The following is a 26,338-nucleotide window of genomic DNA, read 5'->3' on the forward strand; positions in this document are numbered from 1 at the left end:
TTATCATTTGGGGAGAGTCCGCTGCCTGATGCTCACCTGCTAAACACCTATCTGCTCCACGCTGAAGCGCTGACTACATGCGCTCTGAATACGCACTGCTGATTGGCTGCTAACGTTTTGAATACGCACTGCTGATTGGCTGATAATGCTTCGTGTGTACCAATCAGATGGTTGTGTGGGTGGGACAATGCTGCGTGCTGAGACAGAAGCAGAAGGAGCAAAGCAGCTTGTTAAGACTTTAGCAGCTAAAGTTAGCTTTAGCTTAGAAACTTGTTCGGTACACCCCCGTACCGAACCGAAAGCCCCGTACCGAAACGGTTCAATACAAAACACGTACCGTTACACCCCTAGCAGATACAAATGACACATTCATGTTTTTGTGTAATGATGACAACGTATGCTCACGCGGACGATTGACTAGTTGATGATTTTCTTTTCAAATGTTCGTTCGTAGCCGTTGTGCTGCTATGATAGGCCATTTCCGCTCGACACAGCGTGCATACAACAACATTATTAGGCCGTGTATTGAAATACTCCCACACTTTTGACCACTTTTGGCGTGCTTTTTCCCCCTCGCTCGCACCGTCTGCTTTGATTGTCTGCTTTGCGGTCCGCCATGACGGTAGTGTGACGTAAATATGCGACGCGTCGACGCACAAAAACGGCGTCGACGTATTTACGTAACCGATGACGTCGACTATGTCGACGTGTCGTTTCAGCCTTAACTGAGACCTTGAACCAAAATTGAGGTGAATTGACAACACTTGCCCAGGTCAGCTCCAGTCACTTCCTCATCATCCATTTAAAAGCTACTTTCGAAAATAAACGGTGACCATTAGCGGCACCCCAGCTTATTTTCTTTGAAGCCCGTGTCACATATCAAAATGGCCCCAACGCATTCTTTCATTTTCCAGTGTGCTGCCCAGTGGAAAAGCTTTAAGGTACCCATGAGCTAAACAGACTCAATAACTCCACAGTGACGTTTTGGTAAATTTGTGAAACTCAAACTATATAAAAAGAATGCCATTGTAAGTTAATAATACTAACACAGACACTTGTTAACATGTTAGCATATTAGCTCATGCTAACGACGCTAGTTTGATTATTGATTATTATACTAGGTACAAATATGCATGAAAACACTCCTACAGACATCACACATGGAACGGTTCAGTAAGTAAGAATTGTTTTAGTTATATTGTAAAACGTAGAAACGTTGAAGAATGAAGAATCCATATGAGTAGTTACGCTATGGACGGCTAGAAGACGAAACGGCACTTGTACTTCCAGTTGTTGAAAGCTCTACATGGAAAGAAACTGTAGCACCTGCAGTGAGCAAATTTGTCTAAAAGATGTTGCCATACCACAGACATTAAAACACACTGGGTTTTTTTTGGTTTTTTTAACCATATATTTTTTTTATGGTGAAAAAAAATCCATAAATTAGTATCAACCATCAAGTTTGGTTGATTATATGCATGGAGTGAGAAGAAAAAGTCAAAATTAAAACAATTGTGGATGAAAGAGGAAAAGTCACATGGACAGTATGGCAGTTTTTTGGATGTTTAAAAAACGGACCGGAGTGGTCTGTAAATTATAGTGGTGTGAATTTTTGGGCACCTAACAATTGGATTCAATTCCTATTCCTGGGGTAACGATTCGATTCAGAGTCAATTCTTGATTCATCACAATTCTCGATTCAAACCGATTCTTGCAATGTATTATTTAGTATAATCATTTGAATAAAATTTTATCAAAACAGGTTACAGGTTAGGAAAGCTCCCTCTGACTGCATGGAGAAAAACATTTAAATAAAAAATGGATTCTTATTAAGAAAAAATTAAATAAATATACATATATATAGTTGAGGTTTCTGTGGTTCATAGACTTAGACAAACTTTAATGATCCACAAGGGAAATTGTTCCACACAGTAGCTCAGTTACAAATGATGGAAAAGATGGAAAGGACAATGCAGGTATAAAATAGACTAAAAGCAATATAAAATATAACATATATACGTAATATTTACATATTATATGTACAGTATAGGATATATACTGATATATTATATTATATGTTTGTATCATATATACAATATATAACAATTACCATGTACAATATTACAGTATATGTAACAGCTGCGGCATAAAATAGAGAGTAGATCCAGCAGAAAATATACATTATAAACAAAGACAGGTAGCTAACATAGAAGCGGTCAGGTAATAGACAGATATCATCTATTGCTGTATGGCGAGTGATTATACAGCTGGATGGAGTGTGGAATTAAGGAGTTCTTGAATCGAACACTGGAAACGAAGCTGAAGGAGCATGAACTCCGCTGTCCCTCAATTGTGTGTCAATACAGTGCTCAATATCGGGGTAGAGCGGAATATACGTTAGGTCAGGAAACAACACAGAGGCTATATCATCCCTACAAGCCTGTTTCGCAGGTTTCCTTGCTCGTCAGGGGATTTTATAAAATGTTATAAACGCCAACATCTGCATTCTCATCAGGGTTCTGCTGCCCCTGATGAGAATATATATATATATATACACTACCGTTCAAAAGTTTGGGGTCCCCCAAACAATTTTGTGGAATAGCCTTCATTTCTAAGAACAAGAATAGACTGTCGAGTTTCAGATGAAAGTTCTCTTTTTCTGGCCATTTTGAGCGTTTAATTGACCCCACAAATGTGATGCTCCAGAAACTCAATCTGCTCAAAGGAAGGTCAGTTTTGTAGCTTCTGTAACAAGCTAAACTGTTTTCAGATGTGTGAACATGATTGCACAAGCGTTTTCTAATCATCAATTAGCCTTCTGAGCCAATGAGCAAACACATTGTACCATTAGAACACTGGAGTGATAGTTGCTGGAAATGGGCCTCTATACACTTATGTAGATATTGCACCAAAAACCAGACATTTGCAGCTAGAATAGTCATTTACCACATTAGCAATGTATAGAGTGTATTTCTTTAAAGTTAAGACTAGTTTAAAGTTATCTTCATTGAAAAGTACAGTGCTTTTCCTTCAAAAATAAGGACATTTCAATGTGACCCCAAACTTTTGAACGGTAGTGTGTATATATATATATATATATATTTTTATATATATATATATATATATATATATATATATATATATATATATATATATATATATATATATATATATATATATATATATATATATATATATATATATATACTTTTTCAAAAAAATCTATTTGTGAAAATTATGAATCGATTTGGAATCCTTTTGAATAAGAATCGCGCTTCAGATGTGAATCAATTATTTTGTTCACCCCTAGTAAATTATGCATTGCGCTGGTCCCCCACCAACACCGCTAATACCGCGCTCACTCTTTAGAGCACAGCTGCCACTAAACCTGCTGAAAATACTTCTCAGGTTTCTCTATGTTTACATTTTCACACTGCACTATTTTTTTACACTTTATGAAGCATTTCTTACATATTCTTTAATTTTAAGGGCTTCTTGTTAAGTTTTCAATGTGATTTTAATATTTTGTTTACATTGTTTGTTTTTAACACTTTTTAACATTTCCTTTCTGCCTTGATAGCTGAGGACGTTATAATCAGAGGAAGATATTTGTCTCCTGATTTGTATTTTCGATAGGTCATAACAAATATCAATAGTTATCGATATCGATCGATGCAAAACACTTATACAGTTATCAGCCGTATCGCCCAGCCCTAAGCGATTATCATCACGTCACATGCGAGACGGACATCAACCGAAGCTCCACTTAGCGCCGTCTCCACCGTTCCACCTTCCATTCACGTCACGCTCGCCATCCCTCAGAGCCCGCATGAGTAAAAATAGAAGCAGCGGGTAGCGGGGGGGGGAAAGGATGTGGAAGGCTGCGGCTGGAAACTGATGGAATCGCATTTTGCTGGTGAGGTGATAAACAGCAGGTAGTGCAGCACACCGGATGTCTTCAGCACCACAACAATAACTCCTTCATCAGGGGACACAAAGACAAAAATCACCCATGTGATGTCTGCTGGCAGGCCTTGATGAGGCTGCGAAAGGCGCTTGCTCCGTCCTTTGTTCCACCAAGCACTACGGTTCCGCACAGCAAAAGCTATTCTTTGCTGTTTCCATCGCCAAAATGCTCCAATATCCTCAGTTTGAAGGAAAAACCAAAAGTTTGTTACAAGCCGGGGAGATGGAACGGAATGAAAATGACGTTATTAGCGAGGTCGGCATGGACGCTGCATGGAAGAGCAAATATGGATGTTCATTTGCCTCTCAATTTTTTGACACTAATTTTTTTTTTTGCATCAAATTATACTGACCATTTCATTTAAAAAAAAAACATTGTTAGCAAAATGTGTGTTTCAAAATTCAGTTATTCAAAATCGTCAGTATGTCAGATTCTAACCATTGGAATAATTTCTATAGTTTGAAAATATCAATTGAAATGTTAATTATGTTGTATAATGCCCAGGTAGCCCAGTGAACTGCCATTTTTATGCTGTTTTGCAAGACCCGTGTCACGTGACTTCAAACTTGACCCCTCATTGGCTGCTTCTGAGACAGGATCGATTGCTTCTGTCTTATTTACCAGAAGTGAGTCTTGCTTTTTGAAGCAGCAAATTTTTTCGACACTGAATTTTTTTTTACACTGAACTTTTATACACTGAATAATTTTACACTTAATTGTTTTACTCTAAAATTGTATACACAGCATTTTTAAACACTGAATTTTTATACATTGAATTTTTTTACACTGAATTTGTATACACTGAATTTTTTTTACACTAAACCTTTATACACTAAACTTTTAATAATTTTACACTGATTTTTTTCACTCTAAAATTTTATACACTGAATTTGTTTACAATTATTTTTTATACATTAGATTTTTCTTTACACTCAATTTTCTACACTAATTTTTTTATACACTTAATTTTCTACACACTGATATTATAATACAGTGAATTCTTTTACACTGATTTTTTTAAACACTGAATTCTTTTACACTGAATTTTCGTACACTGAATTTTTAAACATTGAATTTCTTTTACACTGAATTTTTATACAATTAATTTTTATACAATTAATTTGTATACACTGAATTATTTTACGCTGATTTTTTTATACACTGAATTATTTTACACTGATTTTTTATACATTGAATTCTTTTACACTGAATTTTTACACACTGAATTATTTTACCCTTAATTTTTATACAATTAATTTTTACACTGAATTATTTTACACCAAATTCTTTTACACTGAATTTTTATACACTAAATTATTTTACACTGAACTTTTATATAAATATTTTTTTACACTGAATTATTTGTCACTGATTTTTTATTCACTGAATTATTTGACACTGATTTTTTATGATTTTTTTTACACAATTTTAAAACACACATTTAAAAAAAACAAAAAAAAAACAACTTTTTTTAATGAAATAGTCAGCTTAATTTGATGTAAAAAAGATGCAGTTTCCAAAATTCAAACGCAAATGATTCAGTTGCATATAGTCTGTGTCAAAAAAAAGGCTTTGCTAATAAAGACACAGGTGAACGTCCATAACAAAGCCATGTGGGAAGAGCGTCAGGAAGGAGATGATGACGGTGAGAAACAGAAGATGTTGTCAGTGAGAGATGGAGAACATCTCCAGGTGAGACGGGTGGAGGACAGCTGTGAAATGGCGCCGTGTTAGCGTCCCTTTTATTTCCTCAGTACCAAGAGTTGTGAGATGAAGCTTCCCCATCTAGACGCCCCATATTTCTATCTCTCCATAAGCATCACCACCCTGCTTGCTGCCACTTTGATGCACAGTTGAGCTCATCCTGCTGACGACACGCTGCTGCTCAATATCCTTCAGCGTTTAACTCGCCCTCCTCTTCTGTCACACACTTAAGACGTCAAGCATCGGTGTCTCGCCTCAACATCCCTGTAGATCATGGGTGTCAAACTGGCCCGCGGGCCAAATTTGGCCCGCCGTGTAATTTCACTTGGCCCTTGAGGCAATATCAAATTAACACTAAAGCTGGCCCGCTGATCCTCCCGGGAGTCTTCCAAACTACAGCCAGCCAGCCAGCCAGCCCAACGAGTGCTGGCCCAGTCACATAACATGTACGGCTTCTACACGCACACACATTAGAATGCAACGCATACTTCTTTAACAGCGATACAGGTTACACTGAGGGTAGCCGAATAAAAAACTTTAACACTGTTAGAAATATACGCCACACTGTGTATCCACACCAAACCAGAACCCTTTGCAGCACTAACTCTTCCGGAACGCTACAAGGTGTGTGTGTGGGGGGGGGAGGTTTGGTGGTAGCGGGGGTGTATTTTGTAACGTCCCGGAAGAGTTAGTGGGGCAAAGGATTCTGGGTATTTGTTCTGTTGTGTTTATGTTGTGTTACGGTGCGGATGTTCTCCCGAAATGTGTTTGTCATTCTTGTTTGGTGTGGGTTCACAGTGTGGCGTATATTTCTAACAGTGTTAAAGTTTTTTATACTGGCACCCTCAATGTAACCTGTATCGCTGTTGATGAAGTATGCGTTGCATTCGCTCGTGTGTGCATACAGAAGCCGCACATATCTTGTGACTGGGTCTGAACGATGTTAGAATGGATGAAAAGCGGACGTGACGATAGCTCGTAGAGTACGTTAAAGGTTAATTTGTTCAACCTTGGCCCGCGGCTTTGTTCATTTTTAAATTTTGGCCCACTCTGTATTTGAGTTTGACACCCCTGCTGTAGATGGATGGATGGATGTAGGGTTGCGTGATATACACCGACGGTTCTTCACCCTTTTCCACTAGTAAAGGGGCCCGGGTCCCACTCAAATATTAACACTGAATTACCGTAAATTCCTGACTCAAAGCCGCTACTTTTTTCCTAGATGTTGAACCCTGTGGCTTATAAGACGGCTAATTTGTAGATTTGTGTAGATTTTTTTCCCCCGCTAATGCTCATTATGTTTTGTTTTCAATAGTTTTTATTAAACTCACGCAGAGGACTGAAAGGATGTGTTATTGTTTGTGCTATGGCACCATCTTTTGGACAAGTTTGTTCACTGCAGGTATCGCGGGTTGAAAAACCACTTCCTGTTTTGAGGCCATAAACCGGAAATAAGCGTCCATAGCGTTGCTACTCGTATGGATTCTTTGTTCATCACTCCAAGCGACGTTTGTAAGTTTTACAATATAACTAAAACAGCGCATACTCAGTAAACCGTCCCATGTGTGATGTCTGTAGGAGTGTTTTCATGCATATTTGTACGTGCCATCAGAATGTAATCAAGCGAGCGTTATTAGCATTAGCTAATATGCTAACATGTTTACGAGTGTCTATGTTAGTATTATTAACTTACAATGGCATTCTTTTTGTATTGTTTCAGTTTCACAAATTCCTCAGTAAATTCACCAAAATGTTACCGTGGAGTTGTCCGTTTAGCTGATTGGAGAGCTAACTTCCACAGCTAGTGGGTCCATGACGATGACTTCTGTTTTGTTTCATCAGCCGTTTTACTGACGTGTTACAGACACTGTTTGGAAACAATTAAGTTATATAAATAAACATTTACAAAATATTTCTGTAAATAACTAATTTCACAACGTATATGTCTGCGGCTTATAGTCTGGTGCGGCTAATACATGCAAAAATACTTCTTTGCTTCTAAAATGTTGTGGGTGCGGCCTATATCCCGGTGCGCTCTTTAGTCTGGAAGATATGGTAGTAATCTTACTCTTGGTTTTAGTCAAATTCAATAATTATAACTCACCAGGGTTTCCAAGGGTCATTAAAAATCATTAAAAGTATTTAAATGGATTTTGTAAAATTTAAGGCCCTAAATTGTATTAAAAAGCATTAAATACGATGTCTAGCAGCATTAAAAAGTTTTATACAATTGCAAATGGAAGTAAAAAAGGCAACAAAACAAAGCAACAGATGCAGGTTTTCCAATATAATTTCACTTCAAGATGTTAAATTTTTATTTAAGTGCATTTTTTGCAAACAAAAAATGTTGTTTTGTTGACCTATTTAGCATAATTAATTTGTAAAACTTCTAATTACAACGGTAAAAACCACTACAGTAAAGAAAAATTTGAATAGTTTTTTAAAGTATGTAGGGGTGTAAAAAAAATAGATTTCTAAATTAGTTGCGATTCTTAAATGATAAAAAAAAATGTATAGATTTTTTATTTTTTATTTTTATTTTTTTTTAAATCTGTCCTGTCCAGCCACTAAGACAAATCATATATTTGATGTAGATGATTTATATCTGCTGTACAGATTAACTTTAGAAAAGAGAAGTGTTGGATAGTTCTCTATTTTTATGGAGGAATGTAGTTAATCATAAAACTGGCATCCAATGTTATTAAAAAAAAAGTATATAGATTGTCAATCGAGAATCGAGTTGTTACACCCAAAATTGAAATTAATCGAATCTAATCGTTTGGTGCCCAAAGATTCACAGCCCTAGTTACCGTATTTTTCGGAGTATAAGTCGCTCCGTAGTATAAGTCGCTCCGGAGTATAAGTCGCACCGGCCGAAAATGCATAATAAAGAAGGAAAAAAACATATATAAGTCGCACTGGTATAAGTCGCATTTTTGGGGGAAATTTATTTGATAAAACCCAACACCAAGAATAGACATTTGAAAGGCAATTTAAAATGAATAATAATAAATAAAGAATAGTGAACAACAGGCTGAATAAGTGTACGTTATTTGACGCATAAATAACCAACTGAGAACGTGCCTGGTATGCTAACGTAACATATTATGGTAAGAGTCATTCAAATAACTATAACATATAGAACATGCTTTACGTTTACCAAACAATCTGTCACTCCTAATCGCTAAATCCCATGAAATCTTATACGTCTAGTCTCTTACGTGAATGAGCTAAATAATATTATTTGATATTTTACGGTAATGTGTTAATAATTTCACACATAAGTCGCTCCTGAGTATAAGTCGCACCCCCGGCCAAACTATGAAAAAAACTGCGACTTATAGTCCGAAAACTACTGTACTTGCCTTTACATGATTGCTTAATTTAGCCACAGTTAATGTAAATTGTTCAACTGTTCAACATTACCATTGTCAAATGCTTACAGTTTTGTCCATACAGACAATTGTATGCTTATGACTACATATAATAACCATCTGTAGCATTCAATGTGTTTAAAGTTGCATTCAAAAGGCATTAAAAAGCATTCAATTAGATGTGTTGGTGCCTGCAGAAACCCTGCTAACCTACCTAGTTTTACAAAATAAACCTTGTAAATGATATGAAAGCGTGCATTAATCACGATTATTATCAAGGCTTATGTCAGGCTGTTTACAAAGTTAATAAGAATCAAACTTCCTGCTTCAGAAGGTACTCATAAGTGCTAAAATAAATAAATTCTAACTAAGAATTTCTTACTTAAGCTATAATAAATAATAATATGTAACTGTCAATAAAATTAAAGTGCAATTTAAAATACAGCTTCACCACATTAGTCAAAATTTTGGCGCTTAAAGGGGCTGTTTGCAACTTTCTCACAGTAACATTCTTCAAAGCAAAAAGATATAACGAGAAGATTTAACAGAACACATTTGTATGACACTTGTCGATATTTTTCACAATGACTAAGTTTGTGTAATATTACATTTTACCGGTCAATTGAAAAGTAGCTCGCCTGCAGAAAAAGTGTGGCCACCCCTGCTTTGCGGCATAGGTCACTTTTTCCTTCCCCATTTGTTAAAAAAACGTAAGAAAACGCGAAACTAAAAGAATAAGAAGAACGCCTACGTCCAATTACTGCTATCATGGCAGAAGCTCCAAATCAACCAAAGAAACGAAAAGTTTTGTCTGAAGAGACAGGAAAGAAAAACAGAGGCTACCCGGATAAAAGGACAGTCAGAATCAACGTTGCCCCGGCTTTCACCTGCTGGGGTGAGATCAAAGACGAGGAAGGATTTTCGGCCCTATTCCTACTAGACTAGTACGTGACTTTTGATGCTCAAAACAAAATGCTAATGTTAGCTATCGAAAATGTGCGCGTTAGCAGTAAAAAGCCACCAGCTTGATGATTCGCAGTTACACACTACTTCCTTCAAAAAAACTCTCCTGCTGGTCTTTCTTTGCTTCAGACCTGCGTCCGCCCCGATACTTTCTCGGTAGTAGCGTCATGTTAGTACGATCATTTCTTAAAAATGTCTGCCATTTAACATCAGCATAGCCATTAGAGACCTGATATTTGTGCCAATCATGTAAGTTGCACTTGCCAAATTTTGGAAAATAATATGTTTTTCCATATATTAGCCACACCAGACTATAAGGCGCAGTTATATAGTTGTACGAAATATTTTGTAGATGTTTATTTATATACTGTGCCTTAATTGTTTCTAAACGGTGTCTGTAACACGGCAGTAAAACTGATGATGAAACAAAACAGAAGTCATCGTCATGGACCCACTAGCTGAACAGACTCAATAACTTCACGGTGAATTTACTGAGGAATTTGTGAAACTGAAACAATACAAAAAGAATGCTGTTGTAAGTTGATAATACTAACACAGATACTTGTAAAATGTTAGCATATTAGCTAATGCTATGAACGCTAGCTTGATTACATTACGATCATGTACAAATATGCATGAAGACACACCTACAGGCATCACACATTATTTTAGTTGTTTTGTAAAACTTACAAACGTTGCTTGGAGTAATGAATGAAGAATCCATAGGAGTAGAACGCTCTTGATGGCTAGCCGGAACGGCACTTCCACATTAAATCTCAGTCTTAACAGAAGGGCTATGCAGCACATGCAGTGAGCAATCTCGTCCAAAAGATGGCGCCATAGCACAAACAATAACACCCCTTTTTGCTTGTTTTTTTTTTAAAAAAACATTCGCATTATGGCCGTCAGCGGAGAAAAATCCACAAATTAGCCACACCGCTTTTTAACATCTACCTTGTACGTTTATAGCACGTACAAATATGCATGCAAAAAAGAATCCATACGAGTACAAACGCTATGGACGGCTAAAAGACGTAACGGCACTTGTACTTCCGGTTCAAAGCTTTAAACAGCAGGAAACACTATAGTAGACATTCACTCGGCATGAAAACACTCCTACAGACATCACACATGGGACGCTTTAGTAAGTCAGAATTGTTTTAGTTATATTGTAAAACTTGCAAACGCTGCTTGGAGGGATGAATAAAGTATCCATACAAGTAGAACGCTCTTGTCGGTTTTGCTTTCGGTGCAAGGCATTAAAACAGAAAGTACATTTTCAACCCGCAGCACCTGCAATGAGCGAACTCGTCCAAAAGATGGCGCCATAGCACAAACAATAACACACCTTTTCAGTCCTCTGCCTGTGTTTTATGAAAAATATTGAACACAAAACATTATGGCCGTCAGCGAAGAAAAAAAACAAATTAACCGCAGGGTTCAAAGCGTAGGAAAAAAAGTAGCGGCTTATAGTCGGGAACTTGAGATATTTATAATTACAAAAAGAAACACCACCAAAAGCTTCCTAAGATATGAAGCTTGGTGGATGAGAATGTAATTATTGTCAACAGTGGGTGAAGAATAATGACAACATTTGTCATACCGCCTGATGTTGGTAAGGAGGTCCTTGAAGCAGAACACATAATTGACCGACAGGAGAAGAGAACGTCCTTCTGATGTAACGCGAGGAAGGAAGGCAGCGTGTGCTCGCCATGAATTAGTCAACGCGTTGACGAGCTGCTGGCGCCGTCCATCGCCATCCCGGTCCTCTTTCTCCAGGATGACCCACATTTCTTCTCCTTTCAGTCGCTTGGCCAACATGGACTAAAGATGGTCTGGAGGAGCAAAGTCGTACATTCAGCCTCGTTTGTTGCGGGTTTCTGGCTGATTGTCACGCCGCGGACGACAGAGCGCCGCTCGTTAAGTAGCGAACAATGGCTGGCGAGTGGCGTGACTGAGTACGAAGACGACATGCGTTACTGAATTAATCCTGTCTCTCCTGCGGGCCCTCGGGGGCCTTCTTTACCACGCAGCCATTTAACACATTTTACAGTCTAGTCCTTAATCCCTTTAGTGGGACCCATTACTCTCTGTGCACATGTGTGCGTGCGCTTTCCCCTGCCAAGAAGGTTGTTACCTCTGCCAGGAGATTATGTAATCCTTGCTGTTACATTGTTAGCAACATACTGTAAATTACGGACTAAAAGCCGCTGTTTTTGTCTTGCTTTTATAAAACGGTGTGGCTAATTTGTGGGGTTTTCTCAGTTGAAGGCCATAATGTGAATGTTTAAAAAAACAAGTGTGTTATTGTTTGTGCTATGGCGCCATCTTTTGGAGGTGTTCGCTCACTGCATGTGCCGCATAGCCCTTCTGTTTAGACTGAGATTTCAGCTGGAAGTGCACTTCCGTCGTTTAGCCGTCCATAGCCTTCCTACTCGTATGGATTCTTCATTCATTACTCCAAGCAACGTTGGTAAGTTTTACAATATAACTAAAACAATGTGTGATGTCTGTAGGTGTGTTTTCATCCATATTAGCATTAGATAATATGTTAACATGTTTACGAGTGTCTGTGTTAGTATTATTAACTTACACTGGCATTCTTTTTATATTGTTTCAGTTTCATAAATTCCTCGCTAAATTCACCAAAACGTCACCGTGGAGTTATTGAGTTTGTTTAGCTTAGGGGTCCCCAAACTTTTTGACTCGGGGGCTACATTGGGTTAAAAAAAATTGCCCTATAAGCCGAATATATATTCCGTTGTGAAATTAGTTATTTACACAGAAATATTTTGTAAAGGTTTATTTACATACCTTAATTAATTCCAAACAGTGTTACACAGCAGTAAAACGGAAGAAAGCCATCACTCCAAATTACTTTGTTCCAGAAGTTTTGAGGCTTGTCTCTGTGCTGTTTGGCATAATGTAAGCGGGATACTTTGACATTTGCGCAAAAATGGCTTTCTTCTGGCGACTCGACCATGCAGCCCATTTTCTTCAAGCGCCTCCTTATTGTGCATCTTGAAACAGCCACACCACAATTTTTCAGGGAGTCCTGTATTATTATTATAAGTTATTTGTGGATTTTTCTTTGCATCTCAAACAATTTTCCTGGCAGTTGTGGCTGAAATATTTGCTGGTCTACCTAAATCCCTCATTTTCTACTTCTTAATCAGCGTTTGAACACTGCTGATTGGCATTCTCAATTCCTTGGATATCTTTTTATACCCCTTTCCTGTTTTATGCAGTTCAATTACCTTTTCTCGCAGATCCTTTGACAATTCTTTTGCCTTCCCCATGACTCAGAATCCAGAAACATCTGTGCAGCACTGGATGAAAGATGCAATGGTCTGTCAGATGCTCAGAAACTCACTGACCTTTTATAAACACACATTAATTACAAACAAACATGTCACAGGTGAGGATTGGAACCTTGATTAGCCATTCAAACCTGTTTGTGTCAACTTTTGTGCATGTTATCAGATCAAAGTCACTGGGGTATGTAAACTTTTGATCAGGGTCATTTTGATTTAAAAAGAGTAAACACAGTTGTTTGCCAACAAATAGCTTCACACAACCATTAAGCATGAGTGGAAGAAAGGTTTTTGTGTTATCATTCATATTCTCTGAAGAATGGCCAAGAAATCATAAATTCTCCCAGGGTATGTAAACTTATGAGCACGACTGTATATATATATATATATTCATATGTTTTACTGCCGTGTTACACTGTTTGGAATTAAAATTAAGGTGTGTAAATAAACGTTTACACAATATTTCTGTGTAAATAACTAATTTCACAACGGAATATATCTGCGGTGCGGCTAATATTTGGGGGGCTTTAATTTTTTTAAATTTAATTTAATTTATTTTTAATAGTGGGGGCGGCTTATATACATATATATATAGTCCAAAAAATACGATAGTCCTTGTAATCTGTCATGAAGTCTTTCATGATTAGTAATGTTGTTAAAGGAGAAAGTGAACGTTGTGATGCGTCTGTGAATTCACCCTTAAAATGATCAAAATATGTAAATATTACATGTTGTTATGAATGTTACTGCATGACATATATACTTACAGCGTGTATATAAAACCTTGATGGAGTAGAGCGGCTCCCTCTACCTGGACTTTTGTTAGCCTTTATTTACGATTTAGAATGCAAAAAAAAAAAGAAAAACACATGTGTTCTTGTCTTTCATAGGGATCATGAATAATAGGCAACATTAAAAGTGAAGTTCCCCTTTATTGGTTCAATCACAGGAGTATTCAAATAAGAAGATATGGATTCTTCTTTATGTTTTTTCTCAGTCTGGCACCGTGCAGAAACTAGAACATTGGGGCTTCTATTACCCTCCCAAAATAATTTGTTTTCTGCTCACTCCATATTGTCTTCCCTCTTCATCCATCCATCCATTTTCTACCGCTTATTCCCTTCGGGGTCGCGGGGGGCGCTGGAGCCTATCTCAGCTACAATCGGGCTCTTGTTAGATTATAAATATAAACATGTTATGTTTGAAAAATGTTTATTTTCAAGCTACTGCAACTCCCCCGAGGTTTTCTTGGGGTGATTGTTTTATTGGATGCATTGAGTTCCTCTATAGCACAGGTGTCAAACTCAAGGCCCGGGGGCCAAATTTGGTCCGCCACATTATTTTATGTGGCCCGCGAAATCCTGGAAATAATATGCGTTAATAAAATGCTTAATCTTTTCTTACTAAATATATTTGTTCTTTCCCTTTTGATATTAAAAATAATGTACTGCATGCAATTGCATATCTTTTAAAATTCAATATTATCAAAATTGAAATATTATATTATCATGTATTCCAAACATATTTTTTGTTAAAATAAAGATAAATACTGTACTTATACATCTGCTTGACTTATGATTTCAAAACAAATTATCAATCAAATTGTAGACAACAGATTTTACGGTTAAATTCCGCCGATTGCGTTTTTTACCGTAAAATCAACTTTGGTACTGTTTTTTTCCGTGTACAGTAAGACACTAAAACATTAAAACAAGATTTTAAGGTAAAAAAAAACAACCTGCCAGCTCTGTTGCTTGAATGTTACTGCTAAAACAGTGGTATTGTTTTTCCATTCCATTCCATTTATTCAATTTTTTTATATGCTGTAAGAAAAATCCCTGCTTTTACTGTAAAATTCTAGTGACTGAGCTGCCAGTTTTTAAAGTAAAATTGTAATATTTTTTTTGCAGCTTATGTATAAAAATATATTGTTAATGTATTATATATATTAGGGTGGTACAGTATACTGGCACTGGTATAGTATCGCGGTACTAATGAATCAAAAACGGTAATACACTCTGTTTGAAAAGTACCGGTTCCCGGGAAATTGCTGGTTTTGCGAGCAAAGGTGCATGTTCGGCAGCGCACAATCACAGAGTACTTACAAGCAGACACTGTGTGTAGACAGAAAAGGGAGAACAGACGCACTTTGGCCTAAGAACTAACAATGAAGGTGAAGTTATAACACTTAAACGCCCTCAGGAAGAGGTGCTTTAAGACATGGCTAGCGGCGAACGTCCATCCGCAGTCGGCAGTGTTTTAGCTACTTCTAAATCACTTATCCTTGTCTCCATGGCGACTAATAAAGTATGTTTCTTACAAGTATCTGTAAGTATAGCTAAACATGCCTCATTACACATCGTAGGAGGATACGATAGCTAACCGCTAACAGCAAGCTAGCACCCTGAACAAATGCAATGGGTGGATCTACACCTGACATCCACTGTAATGATAATAAGTACAATAGCGTATCTAGTCGATACTACTATGATTACATCGTTATTTTTTATCTTCACAAAATCTTTTTCCCTTTTTTAAAAATTCATATTATGTTTATAAAGTCAGTAAATACGTCCCTGGACACATTAAGGACATTGAATATGACCAATGTATGATCCTGTAACTACTTGGTATCGGATCGAACCTAAATTTGTGGTATCATCCAAAACTAATGTTAAGTATCAAACAACAGAAGAATAAGTGATTATTACATTTTAACAGACGTGTAGATAGAACATGTTGAAACGGACAATAGGCAGATATTAACAGTAAATGAACAAGTAGATTAATAATACATTTTTACAGCTTGTTCTTTATAATTTTGACAAAATAATAGAATGGTAAATGACACAATATGTTACTGCATACGTCAGCAGACTAATTAGGAGCCTTTGTTTGCTTACTTACTACTAAAAGACAAGTTGTCCAGTATGTTCACTATTTTATTTAAGAACAAAATTGTTCTTCGATTGCAATAAGAAACATATGTTTAATGTACCGTAAGATTTTTTGTTGAAATAAAGCCAATAATGCAATTTTTTGTGGTCCCCCTTATTTAGAAAAGTACCGAAAAGTATCAAAATACATTTTGGTACCGCTACTAAAATATTGGTATCGGGACAACACTAATATATATACATGTATATTCATATATTACTCATTGTTAAAAACGTCCCTCTGAAGGCAACCATAACTGCGATGTGGCACTCAATGAAAACGAGTTTGACACCCCTGCTCTATAGTATGGACAAACGCTGTTGTTTGTCATCAGCCGCTGTGTAATCTGGGCGTCACACCTCTCAGCTGACATCCCTTGTGTGGAACAGCCCCATTCTTTGCCGCTTTCAGAAACATGTTTTTCATCCTCCCAGCAGATTACTGTGACATCTTTGATTCCGCTTTCAAAGCGCAATTTACAAAGCGCTGGTTTCCGCAACTGAACCTCCAACTAATCTTGTTCACGACGATTGAATGGAAAGGAATGGAACTTAATTACCATTGTGCTTTAAAAGTATGTGTTTTCAGTACAACCTGTCCAAGAGCAGACATACAGTAGACAGGGGTAGACGGACCAGGAAGGGAGGAAGAAAAGGTAAACATGGGCGGAGGAGGATAAAAAAGCCATTCCCAAACTAAGCTCCTGTGGAGGAGACTCAGTTTGAGACCAGGAAAACAGAACGCGAACAAAGCACATATAAACATATTAGGACATATTTACAACGGGTTAGTGTTAATTTTATTGACTAAAAATTAGGGCTCGATTTAATTCTTGGGGGTAATGATTCGATTCAGAATTGATTCTCGGTTCAAAAGATTCTCATTTCAAAATCAATACGTTTTAATAACATTGAGTGCCAATTTTTTGATTAACCAGGTTCCTCCATAAAATAGATAAACACCTGTGATAAATGTCTGAATTACTTAAAAGAAAAGCGGTTTTGTTGAATAAAATTCTGCCCAAACATTTAATAAAGTGGCTGAACAGGACAGATTAAAAAAAAAAAAAAAAAAGTTTCTGTGAAAATCGACGTTTGATTTTTTATCAATTAAGAATCTTACAAATAAGAATTGCAATTTTTTTTTTGATAAAAATGTTTGTCCAAGCTATCGTCAACGACCTATTTTCCCTGAACTAAAACTCGGCAATAACCTTAATAAAAGCTACCTTATCCTTTATACCAGGTCCAGTCAATATATAATGAAGAGGGCCGCAGTTCCAAGAGTCCAAGGGCTCGGGGGCCGGACATTAAAATGTGGATGTTTGGTCAGGGAGTCCCACCGCGTTTATTTCATTGCAAAGTAAACACATCAGCTTCCACAATGAACTGTCAATAAATCTATTATTCTGCCCTCGCTACTTGAGTCCGTGTGCAGCGAGACAGATAGTTAACAGCATAAAGAAACAGAAGATCCAGAAGTTTTGTTGAGGATTGATGTTCCTTCTTTTGAATTGTTTTCCTTCATCAGTTGTATTTCTTTACACTCTTACCTCATTTAGGTTTGTAAGACTGAAAATATAAACATAAAATAAACATTACAAAAGTGTATTTTACATAAATAGGTTTAGTGTGAATACGTTCACACAATAAACTACAGATGTTTACCCACAATAGAATTAAATAACATCCACAGCAAACATTGCACACAATTAAACCTAAGGTGTAGCGTTATCGCCCTCTTCCGGTCAAATTCAGCACTACATGTATCAAACGAGCTTTGATCGCCAGAGAGTTACGACCACGAATACATAACACATCACGCAGTCAGCAATTTTAATACCAAATAAAATAAATAACTTTATGCACACTAGTTTCGCGATTCGCAGTATTTAGATTTTTTTCATTGGTGATAGTGCCGTTTTTGGTTTGAATGAGTAGACTTCTTCTACTCACCCCACTGATGCTCCGTTGTGACACATGCCTCCCTGTCACCCCCTGTGGGCTGGCGGGAGTACTGCCTTATACTTTGTTTTAGTAGACAAAATGTACTGTAATTTTAGTCGACTAAAACAAAATCAATTTAGATGACTCAAATCAAGACATTTTCGTCAAAAGACTGACTAAACTAAACCCGCAGCACCTGCAGTGAGCGAACTCATCCAAAAGATGGCGCCGTAGCGCAAACAATAGCAGACCTATTCAGCCCTCTGCTTGTGTTTAGTGAAAACTATTGAGCACAAAACCTTATGGCCGTCAGCGAAGAAGAAAAAACAAATTAGCTGCACCGTTTTATAAGCCGCAGAGTTTAAAGCGTAGGAAAAAAGTAGCGGCTTATAGTCAGCAAAATAGGATGATTATAGTTACAGAAATATAATGAAAAACTGCTATCACGCCGGAAAACGAGACCCCGAAAGGGGCTAAGTGATGTAATAGTTTTTGACCATGTTGCCTTAAAACTGGCCACCGGGCCGGGGCCGTCAGGTGTCCTCGGGGTTCCGGAGCCCCTTCAGCAGTCCCAGGACAAGGCCTTAAAAGCGTAAGAACCAGCAGTAACCCGGCAAACGAGACCCCGAAAGGGGCTAAGTCAGGCCTGGCCAATTATTTTGAGTGTGTCTGGGGGGCCTGTATATCTGATTTTTAGGAACACTAATACAAAACCTCACAATAATGTCTGATTGAATGCTAAAAACGTTATGACAGATGGCCTTAAAAACCTAAATTTTTTTACTGAATGAAACACCCAGAATGTTCATGAAAATAAAGAGTGTGGGATCTACAATATTAACTATGAACGATAAAACACTGAATATTGACAGCATATGAATGTCACAACAAAAATGCAACAAACAGAGAAATATGAACGCGAAGGGTAAAAAAAACAACCAAACACCTACAATCTCATATATCTGATATATCACTAAGCTTTAGAACTTTGCTGTAAAAATCTCCTTCCGCGTCTGTCCCTGACACCCGCATTTCAGGCTGGCCGCTCTGGAAACACTCTGTGGAAACGCTCCACACCCACACTGCTTGGTGCCTCGTCTGAGCTGCTATGACTTAGATTACCATAGTAACTAGTATATCATGCAAAAGCGCAGATTCCAACCTTTGAAATACTTTGTATTAGGGATGTCCGATAATGGCTTTTTGCCGATATTCCGATATTGTCCAACTCTTTAATTACCGATACCAATATCAACTGATACTGATATCAACCGATACCGATATCAACCGATACCGGTATCTACAGTCGTGGAATTAACACATTATTATGCCTAATTTGGACAACCAGGTATGGTGAAGATAAGGTCCTTTTTTTTTAAATTAATAAGATAAATAAATTAAAAACATTTTCTTGAATAAAAAAGAAAGTAAAACAATATAAAAACAGTTACATAGAAACCAGTAATTAATGAAAATTAGTAAAATTAACTGTTAAAGGGTTAGTACTATTAGTGGACCAGCAGCACGCACAGTCATGTGTGCTTACGGACTGTATCCCTTGCAGACTGTATTGATCTATATTGATATATAATGTAGGAACCAGAAATATTAATAACAGAAAGAAACAACCCTTTTGTGTGAATGAGTGTGAATGGGGGAGAGAGGTTTTTTGGGTTAGTGTACTAATTGTAAGTGTATCTTGTGTTTTTTATGTTGATATAATAAAAAAAAAATTTTTTTAAATAACGATAATAAAAAAAACGATAACGATAATTTCCGATATTACATTTTAAAGCATTTATCGGCCGATAATATCGGCCTGCCGACATTATCGGCCAATAATCTCTACTTTGTATAGTACTTTGTATAGTTCTTTGTATAGTTCAAGACTCACGGTAATTTGAAAACATCACTGTCCATCATAATGGCAGCTACAGTTTCCATCTTAAAGATAAAAAAAATTATTTGGGAATGTCCAGCGGGCCATATTGAAAAGCTCAACGGGCCGCATGGGGCCCCCGTGCCTTAATTTTCCCAGGTCTGGGCTAAGTGATGTAATTTCGGGTATGTATTTTTGACTATTTTCCCTTATTTTTGACCATAAACACTGTGGACGATAACATTTTTAGTCAACAAAATTAGCGCCACAGTACTCCGGCTTCCTCCCACCTCCAAAGACATGCACCTGGGGATAGGTTGATTGGCAACACTAAATTGGCCCTAGTGTGTGAATGTGAGTGTGAATGTTGTCTGTCTATCTGTGTTGGCCCTGCGATGAGGTGGCGACTTGTCCAGGGTGTACCCCGCCTTCCGCCCGATTGTAGCTGAGATAGGCTCCAGTGCCCCCCGCGACCCCGAAGGGAATAAGCGGTAGAAAATGGATGGATGGATGGATTTTCCGTCCCAAAACCGATGCCACCAGGGGGCGCTGCTCCGTTGTCTGTGTCCCATGTCAACCCATCTGCTTCCTCTCCGCTCGTCGGACGTCTAAATTCTCTGTCCGGGCATGGACGAGCAAGATGATTATCTGCTTTGGTGCCGTTCTGTTCCCAGTTAACAAAACAAGCTCCATAAAAGCGTGCTTGGATGAGTTTGCTGCGGAAGAACAAGCCCAGCAAGCATCATGGCACAACCAACCATGTGGGCTTGTGTGTCCCCCCTCCCTCACAGACGCAACGGGAGGAAGTTAATGGTCATCGTGCTTCCTCAGCACGCAATGAAGTGTGGTAATATTTGTTTATGGTCTGGCTGCGGCCTACGGACAGGATGCAGATCATCTCCTGGTTTTATGGCGCCTGCCCTCTGATAAGTACACATAAACATGTGACCACCCTCGGTACATCTGCTCGCGTATTAGCATTTTATTTGCTCTGCTGCTGAAACATGGCTGTCCTTCAAAGTCAGGACGCTGCTCGATTCAAGATCCGTTCACATTTTGAAAGACATTTTTCCATAACTAATAATAATCGGGTGTGGGGGGAAAGATCTGCATACATATATGTATGTCTATATATATATATACAGTATATGTATGTAGATATATATTTGTGTGTATGTATAAATGTGTGTATATATCTATATTTGTGTTTGTATATATGTATGTGTATATTTATGTGTATATATTTAATGTATGTATGTGTGTGTTTACATGTATATTTGTCTGTGTGTGTGTGTATATATATATATATATATATATATATATATATATATATATATATATATATATACTGTGTATATATATATACACATGTGTGTATATATATATATGTATATTTATGTATATATATATATATATATATATATATATATATATACTGTATATATATAATAAATACACATACATATACATAAGTATATATGATCTGTACATAATATGTAAATATATATATTACTATATACATATGTATGTATATATAAATAATAAATACATGTAATACATACATATAATAAATATATATAATATGTATATATGTATATATATATATATATATATATATATATATGTATATATATATATATATATAAAATATGTATATATATATATATATATATATAATATGTATATATATATATTACTATATACATATGTATGTATATATAAATAATAAATACATGTAATACATACATATAATAAATATATATATAATATGTATATATATATATATATATATATATATATATATATATATATATATATATATATATATATATATATATATAAAATATGTATATATATATATATATATATATATATATATAAAATATGTATATATATATATATATATATATATATATATATATATAATATGTGTATATATATATATATATATATATATATATATATATATACACAGTGTTGGGACTAATGCGTTACTTTGTTTGCATTCTTCTTTAGATGTTCAAGCTGAAGGCGGTCCAGCTGGCCGAGAAGCTCCTCCCTGCCTTCAACACCCCCACAGGAATCCCCTGGGCCATAGTCAACCTGAAGAGGTGAGCGCCGCCGTCAGCGGCCGCACGATTGACAGGCAATAACATCCGTCCTCACTTCCTCCCACTTAGCGGCGTCGGGCGTAATTGGGGTTGGGCGTCCGCCGGCAGCAGCATCCTGGCCGAGTTCGGAACGCTGCACATGGAGTTTGTACACCTCACCTACCTGACGGGAAACCCCGCCTACTATCAGAAGGTACTGCATGGATCTTTTGGCTTATGCTCGGCTGCAGTACTGCAACTTGCCTGCAGGGGGCATTAGCGCTGTTAGCCTTTAGCAGTGGTTTAGCGTGTGTGTGTGAACTATAGACGTGTCTATATGCACACATATGTATACATATGTGTCTATATTATATGTGTATATATATATATATATATATATATATATATATATATATATATATATATATATATATATATATATATATATATATATATATATATATATATATATATATACAGTGGGGCAAAAAAGTATTTAGTCAGCCACCATTACTTTTTTGCCCCACTGTATATGTGTCTATGTGTATACATATAGACACATACTGTATATGTATACATATAGGGATATATGTAAAAATATATCTGTATATATGTATACATATATTTATATTAGGGTTGTACGGTATACCGGTATTAGTATAGTACCGCGATACTAATGAATCACTGTCGGTACTATAACGCCTCTGAAACGTACCGGACCCGCACCCCCCTGCGCCCGCGTCAAAGTCACGTCGTGACATTGCTGGTTTACGAGCAGAGGAGCATGTTCGGCGGCACACGATCACGGAGTACTTAGAAGCAGACACAGTGTGTAGACAGAAAAGGGAGAAAGGACGCATTTTGGCTTAAAAACTAAAGATAAAGGTGAAGTTATAACACTGAAACGCCCTCAGGAAGAGGTGCTTTAAGACAGTGGTCCCCAACCTTTTTGTAACTGCGGACCGGTCAACGCTTGAAATTTTTTCCCACGGACCGGGGGAGGTTAAAATTAAAAAACATTATTTTTTTGTCATATAAAAATACAATCATGTGTGCTTACGGACTGTATCCCTGCAGACTGTATTGATCTACATTGATATATAATGTAGGAACCAAAAATATTAATAACAGAAAGAAACAACCCTTTTGTGCGAATGAGTGTAAATGGGGGAGGGAGGTTTTTTGTATTGGTGCACTAATTGTAAGTGTATCTTGTGTTTATGTTGATTTAATAATTTTTTTTTTTTTTTTTTTTTTTTTTTTAACCAATCCTCTTGTTCACCCCCTGGTGTGTGTGTGACAATCATTGGTACTTTAACTTTAACTTTAACTTTAAATACATAAATATATATAATCTGTATACAGTATATATATATATATATATATGTATATATATATATATATATATATATATATATATATATATATATATATATATATATATATATATATATATATATATATATATATACATATATATATATATATATATATATATATATATATATATATATATATATAGTATAGATTTAATTAAACTATACAAAAATCTGTTATAAAACATGTATATATATTTTCATATATTTTTATGCAACATACTGTAATGAAGAGATGGGTACAGTTCACATTTGAACCGATACGGTACCAATTCCCGGTATCTGCGAATCGATACCAGTATTCAACGATACCAATTTTTTTATGTGTGTTAATAAATGTTAACTGTTTTTTAATTATGAAAAAAATATTTTTTATTGCAACATTTGAAAATGAGCTGATTATAATAACTGCAGTCCACTTGTTGTATATTGTTTTATTATCACATCTCTGAGTCTCAATTACACTTACAGGTCCAAGACGTTAGATGGCAGTAGTATTTAGTTAATGGTGGCTAGTCAGTTCAATCTTTGCTGTCTAGTCTTTTGCTGTGCCCTAAAAAGTGTTAATACTGTAAGTATTGTGCTTATTACACACCAGCTGTTTGATTGTAACGGGTATCTTAGTTGCAGTTTTCATTAACAAATTTGGAGGTGTTGTAATCGCCATGTAAAATCGCCAATGCTAATCAATAGGATGTCAATAGCCAAACCAACTTATATTAGCATCAAGCTAGCGCATTTTTACTTACTTACGGTGGAGTGGGTTTTTTTTAGACAATTTTTTTGTTGGCATTGAAAATTGCAACATTACCTGGAGGTAGTTTGGCTGAGTCTGCTCTTGGTGCTGCTGGAGTGATCGCCAAATGTCCGTTTTACGTGAATCGGAGGGATTCGGTCGTTGCCGGAAAAAGTACAGAATCGGGTATCCATCCCTAAGTCATACAGTATGTGTTTATTATTATTATTTATTTGTACTTTTGTAAACGTCTTTTTAATCACAGGTGATGCACATTCGAAAGCTGCTGGCCAAAATGGACCGTCCCAACGGACTCTACCCCAACTACCTGAACCCTCGCACCGGCCGCTGGGGCCAACGTGAGTACATTTCTCTCCACTTACTAGCACCCACCTTCTCACGGGTCGTTCTGGTCCGATCCGGAAAGAAAAGAGCGCGTGAGAGAAGCAAGGAGGAGGATTGATTGTGCTTAATGAACACAAATGCGAGGAGGCGTAGGACGATGGAGGAGAGACAAAACGCTGCTCTCAGCGTATTGATCACTATTTGGCAGCCCGCCCAAGGACATTAACGTCATGCGCCGACACTCTGTTTTCTCTCCCCTCAATGTCGCCTCTCGTTAACGGTGTTTTTGACAAACGTATTAGACCGCCTCTCGTGCCGCACCTCCAACAACGCACAGTGTGTGTTTATTGTCGCTCTCATCGTTTGTATCAGCGCACAACCCCCCACACACACACTTTTTTCTGATAGCGGGGCCTTGATAATTTCTTTTTGTGACACCTAGTGGCCACAATCATTCTTTAAGATAGGCTAGACACAGTAAGTTGAATGATGCGGACACATTTGTTATTGGATACTTTATATTCTATATTTGATATTTGCTTATATTGACAAATGTCAATATTGTTCAATGACGGATACTTATTACGTGTGTGTATATAGCTTGTGCGCTATTGTGTGCTTAGCTGCTGTGTAGCTGTTAGCCCCTCGCAGCCTGGAGCCTACCATGCAGGTTTATAACCTTTTTGACCTCAGGGCCCAACTTTTCCACTACAGAGGGCCACCGGGGCCCACTCGAATATACCGTATTTTTCGGAGTATAAGTCGCACCAGCTGAAAATGCATAATAAAGAAGGAAAAAAACATATATAAGTCGCACTGGAGTATAAGTAGCATTTTTTGGGGAAATTTATTTGATAAAACCCAACACCAAGAATATACATTTGAAAGGCAATTTAAAATAAATAAAGAATAGTGGACAACAGGCTGAATAAGTGTACGTTATATGAGGCATAAATAACCAACTGAGAACGTGCCTGGTATGTTAAGGTAACATATTATGGTAAGAGTCATTCAAATAACTATAACATATAGAACATGCTATACGTTTACCAAACAATCTGTCACTCCTAATCGCTAAATCCCATGAAATCTTATACGTCTAGTCTCTTACGTGAATGAGCTAAATAATATTATTTGATATTTTATGGTAATGTGTTAATAATTTCACATATAAGTCGCTCCTGAGTATAAGTCGCACCCCCGGCCAAACTATGAAAAAAACTGCGACTTATAGTCCGAAAAATACGGTATATGTGTATGTAGGTATATATTTGTGTGTGTGTATAAATATGTGTGTATATAGCTATATTTGTGTGTTTATAGCTATATTTATGTTTGTATATATGTATGTGTTTATGAAAAATACGGTCAGTTGAATGATGCGGACACATTTGTTCTATACAACAGAAACATCTGTTTCTATTCTATATTTGATATTTGCTTATATTGACAAATGTCAATATTGTTAAATGACGGATACTTATTACGTGTGTGTATATAGCTTGTGCGCTATTGTGTGCTTAGCTGCTGTGTAGCTGCTAGCCCCTCGCAGCCTGGAGCCTACCATGCAGGTTTATAACCTTTTCGACCTCAGGGCCCAACTTTTCCACTACAGAGGGCCACCGGGGCCCACTCGAATATAAACACTTTACTCTTAATGATACTCATATTGCGTGAAGGAGTTATCCAAGTTTTATTGTTACAATT

At 36.8% G+C, this 26,338-nt stretch overlaps 1 protein-coding gene across 1 annotated transcript in view; it reads left to right on the forward strand.

The window, feature by feature from the left end:
- Nucleotides 1-26,338, forward strand: part of man1a2 (mannosidase, alpha, class 1A, member 2) — a 170,929-nt gene that overhangs the window by 119,004 nt on the left and 25,587 nt on the right. Inside the window, exons 7-9 of the mRNA XM_062061528.1 lie at nucleotides 22,101-22,195; nucleotides 22,265-22,388; nucleotides 24,552-24,645. Of these exons, the coding sequence (XP_061917512.1) occupies nucleotides 22,101-22,195; nucleotides 22,265-22,388; nucleotides 24,552-24,645 (313 nt within the window). The remainder of the gene's footprint in view (nucleotides 1-22,100; nucleotides 22,196-22,264; nucleotides 22,389-24,551; nucleotides 24,646-26,338) is intronic.

Source organism: Entelurus aequoreus, linkage group LG10 (genome assembly GCF_033978785.1).
Source record: "Entelurus aequoreus isolate RoL-2023_Sb linkage group LG10, RoL_Eaeq_v1.1, whole genome shotgun sequence".
Taxonomy (NCBI): Eukaryota; Metazoa; Chordata; class Actinopteri; order Syngnathiformes; family Syngnathidae; genus Entelurus; species Entelurus aequoreus.